Source organism: Larimichthys crocea, chromosome III, assembly GCF_000972845.2.
Source record: "Larimichthys crocea isolate SSNF chromosome III, L_crocea_2.0, whole genome shotgun sequence".
In the NCBI taxonomy this organism is placed as follows: domain Eukaryota; kingdom Metazoa; phylum Chordata; class Actinopteri; family Sciaenidae; genus Larimichthys; species Larimichthys crocea.
In genome coordinates this window covers 19615866-19629098 of record NC_040013.1, presented here as the reverse complement: position 1 = coordinate 19629098, position 13233 = coordinate 19615866, and the positions used below count along the sequence as shown (strand labels likewise).

Genomic DNA, 13233 nt, shown 5'->3' with positions numbered 1-13233 from the left:
GGTACACATTCCTAGCTAACTGACTGCCCAAAAATTCCTCTTTCTTGGCAGTGGTCTATTTTATTAGGTCTGTCTATCATTATTTCCTCATCTTTTCCAGGTTTGCAGATACTGGTGGTTACAGACAAAACACCATTGCAGGAAGCTCAGCCTCTGATTTGCAAGAGCTGAAGCTCCTTTGGCTTTAAATATAGACATAGTAGGCATACCTTTATCATTTCAGAGCATGGCTTATCAGTGTCATATTAAACTCAGCCAGAGGACAGCTTTAAAGCTGGTTTGTCCCTTTTTTAAGCATATTTTATTTTTCTTTAATACATTTTCTAAGTGAGCCTACAGTACTTTGCCGTACACCTGTTTCTTTTCCGTCATTTCAATTGGCTACATCATAAAATACACATGCTTTTTAAAAAAAAACAATGCCTCTCAGCCGTGTCAGCCAGATATTTTCAGTACCCTTTTATTTCTTGCCATAGAACAGGGTATTTTCCAGCCGGTGAAAATAGTTGAATAATGACTCCTGTGAAGGGGCTTTCCAAAGTTTGAAAGAAAAAAAGAAGAATAAACCATCTCTTCGTTGGCCTGCATTAGAAACTTGAGGTGCAGGGTTTGATAGAAGTGGATATTTAAGAGGCTTTGGGAGACTGAGGAGAAACTTGTATTGTGGGAAATGTAGGCTCCAGTGTTTTTGGCTCTTTACTCACATTAGGGACTAAAAAAAAGTGGGAATATCTCAGCTTCTCTGCCTCGTTTAAAAACCACAACTTAATAAAAGTGACATAAATACCTTGAACATTTAGTTTTTAGTTTTCAAATAGAACTCAAGCAAAGCAAAAAATCAAATAAAACCTCCAGAGTTTGATAAGATGAATATTTCCAGTAATACCTTGAACCCATTCCTGGTGTTTATATCTTGATATAAGCTTTAAAACCTTTTAAATCCTCTTTGGATGTCTGTGCACTTTGCACAGTGTTAATGTATTTAGATGGAGCGTAGGGCGGTGGCCAGTGAATGAATGATCAAAGCCTTTTGGGGTGGGCGGTGCATGTGCTGTATTTACACTGGGCTGCTCCGCCCTACAACAGGAGATAGAAAAACTGTCCGTGGGCCGGTGGTGGGATGATAGGAGTGGAAGGAGATGTAGCAGACGCATTAATAACCCCAACACACGCACTTACACCTCGTCGGCTCCACTCCTTCTTTCCCCCAGCAGCAGCAGCACCACCACCAGCATCCTCCTCCTCTCTTTTGCATAACAGGACGAGCGATCATTCGCGGTGCTGCATCGGAGCTTCATGGCCGCGACACTCGCGATGAGCGGCGGCGGCGGGCAGGAGGATCCCTTCTACCCGCTGCAGAAGGCGACTCTCTCCGCTGGATTCCCCCTGGAGGACTCGGCGTTGTTCGGCATGGATTGCAAGATCATAGACAAGGCTGGACAGAGCGACTACACTCAGGTTAGAAATCAGACTTTACACACTGCTGATGTATTTCATTGAATGGGCGTGGCAGATTGGTTGTAGATCCAGGTTGTTTTTTGTGTTGTTGTTGTTGTTGGCCTCCAAATTTCAATCGGCCTTACGGGTGATGTTAAATCTTTCTGATTTCCACTATTTGCGGTAGCTGCGGTCAGCTGGACGTAAAAAAAAAAAAAGCCGAGCTGCTCCGCCTGCAAAACGCATTCACCGCATGTTTTCTATGCCAGCCAGTTGGTCACCAGTTGTTGGTCTCTCTTTCTTGGCGTCCCCTCTCACCATCATACCACGCTGACAACAACTGACTCCAGCTTTCGGGACAGAAAGGTCCCGGCAACTCAGTCCCCCCCTTTCAGTTAGCAGGAAAACTTGTGCAGCAGAGTTGGGGATATAACAGCTGGTAGGATCAGGAGCCTAGAAATAGCAGCCCATCCCCAGACTACTACTCCTGCTGCTGCTGCTGCTGCTGCTGCTACTGCTGCAGCGGACAGGGAGGCATGGGTGTTTCCCCATTCCCTTTCATGTTGCTGTTTCATCCTCTGCTGCAGGGCTTCTCTAACTTTATACCAGTTAGATCCTTCACATACACATGAAATCAGACCACAATGGCAGAATCTGAAGAGGCATTGTTTGATGTGAAGTTGCTCATCCCTGATCCCAGTTTTGCTTCTTTTAAACGTGTCATCGTACCTGCAGGATTTCCTAATGTTTCTTGCACGACAGGTATTAGATCTGACTCTTTATTCGAAAACCAGAAACGCGGCCTGATCCTCAACCGTTGGCCTCACGGCTGGTGGGTTTTTGAGTTCAGCTTTACAGGCAGAGAGGGAATGTGGCAACCGCCTATTGATGACTACTTGATAAATGTTTTCGCGGTGACTGCCCTATCAAACCTTTGTCTTCTCAAAATAGCCCTTCAGAATAGTTTCATGCTTGCTCACGAGGAGCACTTGCTGCAGTCGGAGATGAGTTACATTTTCATTTAACAAAAGTTTACTTTGTGGTGTTTCTAAACCAGACTTGTGTGTGTGTGTTTCTCTTTTTCTCAACAGGCAAAGTGTGAGATGGACAGGTATCTCTCCCCTCAGCCTCTTCCCCTTCCACCTCCTGCAGACGGTCAACAGAAGTCACAGAGAGACAGCGCGTCTGTGGTGGATCACTTCTTCTCTGACGATCACACTGGGGCTCCCTACACCCTCAACATGAATCTTTACCTCCCCGACGCCACCTACCTGAGGATGGACTTGTGTCATCAGGCGCGGCCCCCTCAGCACCAGAACCACACAGGTCTTACCCATATCAAAACAGAATCTGCCTCCCCGTGTTTCTCCCCAAACCTACAGCTGCACTGCCCCAACACTACGCCCTCTAGTAGCCGCGGCACATCCGGGCATGGCCCCGGCAATATTGCCATGGAAACCTCAGCCATAAACATGACACTAACAGGGTTACCAGACTTCACCAGTGTTTTCCACCAGTCAGGAGTCGGTGGCGATTCAGTGCCAGAGGTGTTTGTCAAACAGGAAATGCCATCACAGTTTGAGCAGCACGCTCTCCACCACCATGACAGCGGCTCACTGTTTCAGCTACTAAATTCTGGCTTGGACCATCACCATGGTAATGGTATGGAGGCTCAGCATCATCATCACCATCAGCAGCAGCGGCAGCAGATACAACACACTTCCACTTCCACAATCCACGGGCCTTTCCATGATTTGCCGGTAGCAACTTCTGCATCTCAACAAGAGCAGACTGTCAAGCCCACCTACTGTAGCCTGGGTGGCGGGGCATACACACATCCTCATGCTCAGGCCCACCACCATTTCCTTCAGCAGCAGGTGCCCTACCTACCGCCCTCTCCGCCGAGCTCGGAGCCCGGCAGCCCTGACAGGCAGAAGGAGCTCCTCCATACCATGTCCCCTCCTCCCTCGTACGCAGCCACCATCGCCTCCAAATTGGCAGGTGGCACCCCTGGACTCGGTCCCGGCCCGGGACCAGGCAGCTTAGCCCTGCCTCTCACTACAGGTCCTACACCGGTCCAGGGCCATGCTGCAGCCCTTCCTCAAGCCCCTGCAGCAACCCCAGCCCCAACCCCAGCTCAGACCACTGTGCCTGCCCGCTACAACAGGAGGAACAACCCAGACTTGGAGAAGCGACGGATCCACCACTGTGATTACCCAGGTGAGAACAATAACACCCGTCCACATATCACTGTTGTGTGTTTATTTCTTACACTGCGCTGTGGTCGTGTGAATATCACATGACTCATTAAGGTCGACTTTAAGAAAACCAGTTTTATTTGATGCCACCTGTACATCAAAAAAAATTCCGCACTGCGTTTTGAATGACTTTTCCAAGCAGACAAGTCACAGTATGTACTACGGTCAACGCAGAGCACATGCTGCACTGGAATTGTATGTAATTAAATATTTTCACAGTCATCAGTCACCACCTTTCAGTGAACCATCTGGTTCACAAACTACTTTGCACTCATTATCCCGCCTTAAATGACTCGAGCACTCTCAACCAGGAACTCTCACATATTGCTGCGGCTGTAAAGTCATATCGTCTGAATGGTTGTGGGATGAACCAGTGTTTGCGTGTGGGTGCGTTAATTAGATAGAAGTTTTCCTTAAGTCATTTGATCTATTTGCCTCACGCAGATTTGCATACAGTCACTCTTTTGATAGCTTGCCCGGATTACAAGACATGACACACACACACACACACACACACACACACACCATAGCTGTACGATGTGCAGCTACTTGCAGGACATGTAATGTCAACTAGCCTGTGGCAGCGTGTAAAATAGGCTTAAGCTGTACCTCCTGCAGCATGTTAGCACACGTCGAGCCTCTTTTTAAGTCAGATGAAGCAAATTCATTATAATCACAGAAGGACAGATCCACACTTTTCCCACTGTTTATGTCTTATTTGTGTTAAGAATGTTTGTTTTATAATTTCCTTATTTAAAGTCATAATAAATCTGAAGAATATCCTTCTAAATCATTCAAAATCCTGTTGACCTTTTGACATTGTAATCTACATACCGTGTGTGTAATATAACATGCAAAACGTTTTCGAACCCTGATCCTCAAAATGTTTAGGGTGTAGTGAACAGAAGTTTTTTAACAATGAATTTCTGTGCGAACACACCAAATTTAAACAGTTTTAAAACTAAGTGAGACCGTGTATGATGCTTAAACGTGAATTAGGAAAAACAAACATTTACTATTTCTCACTCCAAACAGCTTCTGCTCTTCATTAGTTCACATTTCTAGCATACCACGGCTCAGCTTATTGGGTAAATACATATCTGACACATGAATTATTTGGATTTGGATTAAGCCTTCTGTTTGTGTTTATCTCCGTGTGTGTGTGTGTGTGTGTGTGTCGTCAGGCTGCAAGAAGGTCTACACTAAGTCGTCCCATCTGAAAGCCCACCTCAGGACTCACACGGGTAAGGCCTTCCTTTAATTAATCCAGCTTTTTTAAACGTCAAAAAAAAAAATGACGCTGCCCGTGCGACTCGTATTTCGGTATCTGCACTGGCACCATGTTGCTAGGCAGAGTGTTGTGTTCCTGGCATGTGTGTGTAAATGTATCCTACCCCATTCCCATCCTCTGCCCAATATACTATTCCATCAAAACAGGTGGAAGTGACACACTTCTGCCAGGGGATGACTCTGAGACTATGTGGTCAGCGTTAGACGTACGGTGCCATCTCCCTCGGGAGTTCAGCGCCTGTTCAGACACCGATGTTTAAATGCTTTATTATACTTTTCTCAGACTATAAATACATCCAAGATCTGTGCGTCATAGAAATTCCTCTTTTTTGTTTCCTTTCCTTTTCTCTTTCAAACTGTCTCTGTTCACATCCAGATTTGAACTAGTTAGTTTTCCATGAGCAAAATCAACAAACAAGCGGCAAGGTGTTGGGGCCCCACCTCACTCCAGCTAACAAAACAAAGCTTCTGTTGATATCTACGCATTCCTCACTCATCTGGATACACACAAACAAATCTGACTCTGCGATCCTGAATCTGTTCCACTTGTGAATCTGAACTACTTGTTCTGAACGTCGATGTGGGTGTGCGTGCCTCGCATTTCAGTACTGGGAACATGACACGACAATTAGATCTGGCGTCATTCATGCTGCAGGCTGATTGTGGTTATTGCAGTTATTACAGACCACAAGATGAGAACACGACACGTAAAGAGGGATGTAGCAGCAGCTCCCATATCCTCTCTGCTTTTGTCAGTCACGCTTAGTTATTTTCTCTCTTCTCTTTTTTTTTCTTCTATCGCTTTCATTCATCTAATCATCCTCTTCTCTGCTTTGTGCCATCCTCCCACCTTCAACCCTCCCCCCCCCTGGTTATTTCTATCCTTGTCTGTTACTCATTCTACTTCTCTTATTCAGCTGCTTGAATGCACACTTACACACTTACACACACACACACACACACACACTCACTCACACACGCACACACCTGTCAGTAATCTGTATGAGATGATTCCTAATGCGTTTGGGTCCCTGTGGGAGTTCCCACTCTAATCTCCATCAACATCCATTACCCTGATTGTTTGTCTGTGTGTGTGTGTGTGTGTGTGTGTGTGTATGGGTGCATGTGTTCGAGTGTCTTGTGAAAAACTGAACACTACTCCCAGTTCATTATTTCTTTCTTCTTGTTGTCTTTGTCTCTCTCCTCATTGTGTTCAGTTTCAGTCGTGTGTTTCTAAGTTTGGTGACGCTCCGGTTAATTTCTTAAATAGGTTTATTGTGGTTGTTGTTTTAGCGAGGTTGCAGGGCTTGCTGTGCTTGTTTTTAAACGGTTGCTTCACACAGTTTATAAAAAAAAAAAACATATTTTCTTACCTCTAGTGCTATCCAGCATGCCGATAGCTTTGATTCGTCCAGGGTTTTTTTTTTCTTTTCTTTTTCATACATCTGCTGCTACCCCATTTAATGTGAATTGTGTTTGTGGCACATAGAGCTTGACAAAATTATATTTAAATGATTTAAATCGTGTCTAAACAAGCCATAGAACACATGACACTGTGGCTAACACTTAAGACACTCTGTAATCAATTACATGGACAGGCGGTTATCTCATCCTGTCCTTTATAGAATAAAAATAAAAATGGGAACTAAATTAAAGAAGACAAACCAAAGAAAGTAGAAGAAAAATGAGGAAATTAGCTCAGCAAGAATGAAGTTCCTTCCAGAAATGCCATATTTCTTAAGCATGCCACTGTGACCCCAAAAGATTAAGTACATAGAGATGGTAGAAATATGCACAAGTGCCATAACTGAAATTCCATTCACCTCCTCCAAATGTCAGAGATCTTTAAAAACTTGACCAATAAAGCCAGTTTTATTTGCATGGTTAGATACCACCAGTCTGAAAAAATGTTTTGTAATTTGAGTGAAGAAACTACCCTTAGGTCAGGGAACCTGATTTTTGGAGGTTGTGCAGTAGTTGGGTTGTGTAGGTAAGACCCAGCTGGGCCTGAAGCAGACAGGTCACACGAGTTTTCACAAAGTGCCCGAGGCTGCAGCTGTAAGATTATTGTAATGGCAAGGTGACAGAGAAACTCCATCCATCAGAGAAGAATGCACAGAGGCAAAGACAAACAACGCAGACAGAATCGTGGGAAACTTGTGCAGCGTTAGTGCTTGGTTACTTGATGAATGTATGTTACAGCGGTACGAATGTCTGTTGATAGACAACTGGACTTTCCAGTAAAGCCTGTTTTCCCAGTTCCTCCACCCAGCTTTATGAATCATCGTTTTATTAATAAACAGTCATCAGTGCTATAATAGTGCTTATAATCACACTCCCAGCTCTGTCATACAGAGCTGGAGATCATATGATTGAGCATAAAATGCAGCTCAGTTCTGTTGTTTGCTCAGTTTTTCAGAGCTGCACTCATTGAAACTTTCTCTTCTTCCTCTGTTCCTGCAGGTGAGAAGCCCTACAGGTGCACGTGGGACAGCTGCGACTGGCGTTTTGCTCGTTCGGATGAGCTGACGCGTCATTACCGGAAGCACACGGGTGCCAAACCCTTCCAGTGCGCCGTCTGCTCGCGCTCTTTTTCCCGATCCGACCACCTCGCTCTGCACATGAAGAGACACCAGAACTAGCAACGTTTTTGCACACGCACACACACACACACACACACTACAAATACACAAAGCACTGTCTTCACACACGTAAAGCACTCGCTCCATCTCCCACAACTACATTGTTACAAGCTGCCCCGATGCAGAGCGACGTTCACTGACAACACACAGCTCCTCCTGGTGCTGCTATCATGTGCTAAAACGGTACTATTACCTGACAGATGTGTTGCTCTTAACCCAGAGTGGGACAGTTTGGAGGCTGTATAGTAGAAAGATAATGGCCAGATGAAGTTTCTGGTCCCTTAACCTTCAGATATACTTGGTATAGATTTCTGTGGACAAATACAAAGAAGAAAAATAATAGCAAAAAGAAAATGGTAGCTCCAAAACATGTCTCCAGTCCATTTGGACTCTTCTGTGTGACTGGAAAGAAAGCACTTACCACTCAAAACTTGTACACCTTTTGTTCTAACATAGAACTTTGTTTACTCCTTGATTTGTTAGTTTGTTTATAGAACTGGAATATCCAGATTTAATTTTTTGTTTTATATACCAAATCCTTCGGTTTGCACTACAATTGGTAATCTTAAATCTCAGCTGTTTTTGACCCATGCATCTCATTCAGCACTGGAACGATCATTATCACTGCTGGACTGAATCTCTGTGAACGCCACACAAATCATTGCTGTTCAGATATTAAAAATTGAAGGCATTTATACTCTGGAGAGAGGGAAGATAGTGCAGGGGAAAAAGGAGGGAGGGGTGGAGATGGTGAGCTAGAAAGATTTTTGAATTTCAAGAGAGGAGATCTGAGGATGACTGAGAAAGAGAGAGAGGTGGTTGCTAAAGAGCTGCAATTAGGCGATGAATTATTCACGTTGACTTTCGACAGATTTCCAACGAGAGAAATGTAGAAGCAGAAACCTTCAATATATCTTAGAATTCATTCAGAATAAAACCGAATTGACTGTTCTGATGCACAAGCTTGAACTAAGTGCTTCAAAATACAATTACTGTCCATCTCTCTCATCCAGCATTTTACTTCTTTCAAATGTTTTAACCAAAGTAGCATCATCATCATCGTCATCATCATCATCAACACCTTATTAAGTGCCTCCTTCTCTGGTTTATGTGTGTTTGTTCAGTGGTAGCAGAGCTGTGATCAATGTGGAAAGTCCTTTTTAAATACACTTGGTGCTGTTTTTTATTTCTTAATCTGTTTGATCTCTAGACTCAGCTTTGGGAAAAAATTCTTTCTTTTAAATTACAAGGTTACCCATCATTCACTGTAATTTAACAGCTCGGCTCAGGCCACTTCACCGACATCCTGACATAGTGTCGTTTAAATTAAAATCCAGGAGGGTCTCGCTCTCTGACTCTGTACACAACTAACATGCAACTCGGCTCTATCAGTCAATCGAACATGGACACGTGTTTTGTTAGAGGATTCACAGTCTTTCTTCGAACAGTACTCATATGCTCACGTATATTGCAAGAGTTATTGGGTTCTGCAAATGTTCCTCTTGTCTAAACAGGCCATAAAGAGATTATGGAATATTTTTAGTTAAAGCGATAGGAGTCAGAATCAGCAATGAAATAAAAATTTAAAAAATGCATTGTGAATTTCAGCTGAAGATAAAATGGTCTGAGCACAAAGAGGGGATTCTGTTATTTTTTTATCCACAGAAGAAGGATTTTGTTACCACCTTTTGAAATCACTTTATTTATTTTTTATTTTAGCAAGGACCCTGCGACAACACAAAAATCAGAATAAAATATACACATGTAAACACAGTTGCATATAGATTGATATGATTATATATAAAGTCCTATAGATTACTAGTTAAGGGCTCTATAAATTACTAAAACAAAATACCAAACTGCTGTGTTAATTCCTCCGTTGACCCAAAGAGGAGCAGCCAACAGGGTGATAGAGGTCACTATGCTGACAATATTGTAGCCTGCATAACCTTTTTCTACTGAACATAGTTAGGCCAAACTTATTCCTATAAAGAAAACCAATGGCTTAAGTTTGCTAGATACATTTGAGATGTGTGCCCTAAAAGTTGGACTGTTTGTTGTCTACGTTGTTTAAAGTTGTTGTGTGTGTTAAAGGTCACTGAGGAATATAGTGTTCTATCATCAGCATATAGATGAACTTGACAGTTTTCTAAACCAATGGCAATATTATTTATATACAAGGTAAACAATAGAGGTCCCAGAACACATCCCTGGGGTACTCCTGCGTTGAGTCTGTATCAAGAGGAACAAGCATCAGTCAAAAACTCTGATAATGTACATTTAAATAGGAGAGTTTTGTCTTGGAAATACTGTGAACCTGTCCTTTTAATATACACTTGAATGTCCATGTTGACGGTGTGATTTAGCCTGCGCCTATAACTGTAATTGTTCTTTCACTGCAGGTAGCATAAAGATAATATAGCACTGTAATGTATCATGGTAAATCTGACTATTTATTTGATTGTGTAGAAGTGGGGGTTGCAACAGATCAACCGTCTTTCCCCAGCAAAAATGCCTTAATGTAAATATATGCACTGTAAATAACTATTGACTTTTTTTGTTTGTTTTTGTTTTTTCCTCTTTTGTTATTATTTTGTAAACAAAGGGGCAGAAAAAGAGGGAAATGCCCTGCATCCAAAAAATATTTGAGCCTTTTTTTTTCTCTTTAGTTTTGTTTTCTTGTCAAAAATATTTTGATGCCATTGTTTTATATATTGTCCTTCCAACAACTTATTTTGTAGATTTGTTTTTCTTCCTAGGTAAACGTTCCAAAGACAAAAGTTGTTTTTTCTTCAACTGAGTGAAGCCGAACCTAATAAAGTCAAACTGACACTTTTACAGATGTGATCTTGTGCTGAAATTAATAGGGAGATTTCTTCTTTTACCTGCTAGCAGTGAGTGAACTTCAAGGCTTAGGTGTGGCAGCGGTCAAAGTATGCGGTACATTTAGTTTTTTTGTCCATGAGGTTTATATTAATGCAGTTTTTTGTTTTTTTTTAAAGAGTGAGCCATGTTGTACAGATAAAGAGTGTGGTGTCTGTGGGAACAAGCGAGCCTTGTCGAGGCCTACGTGAAACAAATAAGGCATAACCACAGTTAATCTTTTAAAATCTAAACATGGTTTCTGTGGAAGTGCTAATCCTGCAGATTTTCTGCGTCGAGCTGACATACTTAAAAGTTCAGTTTCAGCTAGAGGAGATAAGAAGGGAAGATGTGGAGGAGTGGCCAAACGCTCTCATCCAGGACCTGCAAGTCCTGGATCAGCAGCACCCTTGCTGATCAAAAAACAATAGTCCTTTGATGTCCCAGTGAGAGACAATGGACAAGAAAATAAATTTGACCACCACTTGGGGACCGGAGGGGAATCCCACTGCATTGAAATGGACGTACAAACACACGCACACACGCACACACACCATATGTTCTTGATTTAAGTTATAAATGTGACCCAGGGTCTCTGTTGTAATCTACCTCAGATGTCAGAAGAGAGGGAGGTGGAGGGGAGAGAGTGAAAGAAGTGAAATGCAGAACAATCTAAACAAAAGAATCTCTGGAGGCTCCCAATCAACCACTTCCGTCCTCCTACATGTCCTCTCGTTCTCCTCCTCCGCTCTCCTTATTTAATTTCATTTCTCTCTCTCTCTCTCCTTCTCTTTGTCTTTCCATGCACCGTATCCCCCTCTCCTCCCCGGTGGAAAGTATTGTATGAAAGTCCAGGGGCGCTGCTCCATGGGTCAGAGTGGAGACTATTCTCATAACCTGCTCCGCTCCTCATCTTTTCCCCGTCTTTTAATCACCTACCTCGTCTCCCTGTAGTTCTCTCTGCCATTTTCTCCTCCACCTAAAACTTCCCATTTGAGACTCTTCTTTCTTTTCTTATCTTGATTTCTTCTCTCACCAAGTCGTCCAAAGTATACACAATATATGAAAATGTAGACTTGCAGGTGTACTTCTGAGTGTTTGAATATTAAAAAGTTAGGATGAATGTTTCACACACACACACACTGTGGTGATGAGTGAGTGGGAGCTACCGGTTCATGTTTTGGATCAACTAAATTAATGTCACACATCTGGAAGAAGGCTCCTGCCTGCTCCACCCTCTGCTGTGCTGCGTTGGTGTGATTCCCAGTTTCCCTTTGAATGTGTGTGTGTGTGCGCATGTGTGTGTGTTTGTGTGTGTGTGTGTGTATCTAGGTATAATGTTTCCAGTGCTCCTCTCTTGGAACAGACCACCCACTCAGAAGACCAATAGAACGGCCACGGGGAGCCCGGATAGACACAGACACACTCACACTTAGTCACACACACACATATATGCAACTCCCTCCAAAGTCAACCCTTCCCAATGTTCTCAGAATAGAACATGTTGTTATCAGAGATTGAAGAGATACCACAACAGCTGACATGCTATCACGAAGTTAAAGATAATATCAGAAATCGAGGAGGGTTTTATTCCGAGACGCTACGTTCATTTTTAAAAATGTTGCCTCAGGTGAACTGCTTAGTTAGAAAAAGGTCGAGGTTTGAAATTAAAAAAAATATTAAAGCCTCATCATGGCTTCTGATACGGACTGTAGTGGTTCTGTGTCAGGAACCTTTAAGTACCCTATAGAGAACCGCTATAGGGAAGTTTCTGGACAAACACACAAAAAAAGAAAGCAGTAAATCCAACAGTTGCATTTGAAGTTCTCTTACATGTTTGCTTAGTTGCTTACCCATCATACCCTTCACTCTGGAACCTTGAACACAACTCGTAAGGTGGTTTGTCCACGATATCCACAGGGCTGGCTATTTGTGTCTTTTGCACTTGTCAAAGTGTTCTCGGGCAAGACATTAAATCAGCGGCTTGCAGCATCTGCGTAAGTGTTAATGGGTGAATTAGAGGCAAATAGTAAATCACTTTGGATGGATGCAGCCCATTTAGCTTCAACTAGGCAAATAGGGAAAATGGTACCAGACCAACAGATGCCTCAGGATCACCTATTTTGTGATTTGATTAGTTTAGCAGTGTGCACTACTACACCAAATATACAGTAACATGATCAAGACCTTAAACTAGCTCCTAAATCTGTGCCTAATAATCCTTTTTGTTTTACAGAGCCTCTGTGTCAGAATCCGGTTTTACTGTAAGTCCTTGACAAGTAGTGGCCATCTGTTGAACCGGTCATTACAAAAAGACACTTGTGTGTTTGATTCAAACCCACAAAACATTATTTTCTAGAGTTCACAAAGTTTTCATAGATACCGAATATGTCAGGATGAACTTTCAGTCTTGGGTTGAAATATTTTCTTTTGGTGTAAACATCATATATATGATACATTTACACAGAGTATAATAAGGGGGTTTCCCTGCACTGAAGCTACTTGAGGGAAAACAAAAAGGGAAAACTGTAATTTACGGACTACCTTTATTATTTTAGTTGATATTATGCTTACATGCTTCACATTTCCTGTATTTGTGTTGAAATGACCACAAACTACATGGCACACACAGCAATCCTCAATGGGTCAGGTTGTATTCCAGCAATCTAAAATGAAGTCTGTGACTACACAAGTCATGTAGTCCATGTGCTCTGTACATGATGGGAACATGATACATTTACATG

At 42.6% G+C, this 13233-nt stretch overlaps 1 protein-coding gene across 1 annotated transcript; it reads left to right on the top strand.

Moving 5' to 3' along the window:
* The first annotated feature begins 337 nt into the window (after positions 1-337).
* klf5a (Kruppel like factor 5a) lies at positions 338-10469 on the top strand. The gene is made up of 4 exons (XM_027278112.1): positions 338-1458; positions 2529-3657; positions 4880-4939; positions 7449-10469. Exons 1-4 carry the CDS (start codon positions 1297-1299, stop codon positions 7625-7627), a joined length of 1530 nt encoding a protein of 509 aa, XP_027133913.1. The 5' UTR covers positions 338-1296; the 3' UTR covers positions 7628-10469.
* The last annotated feature ends 2764 nt before the right edge of the window (positions 10470-13233 follow it).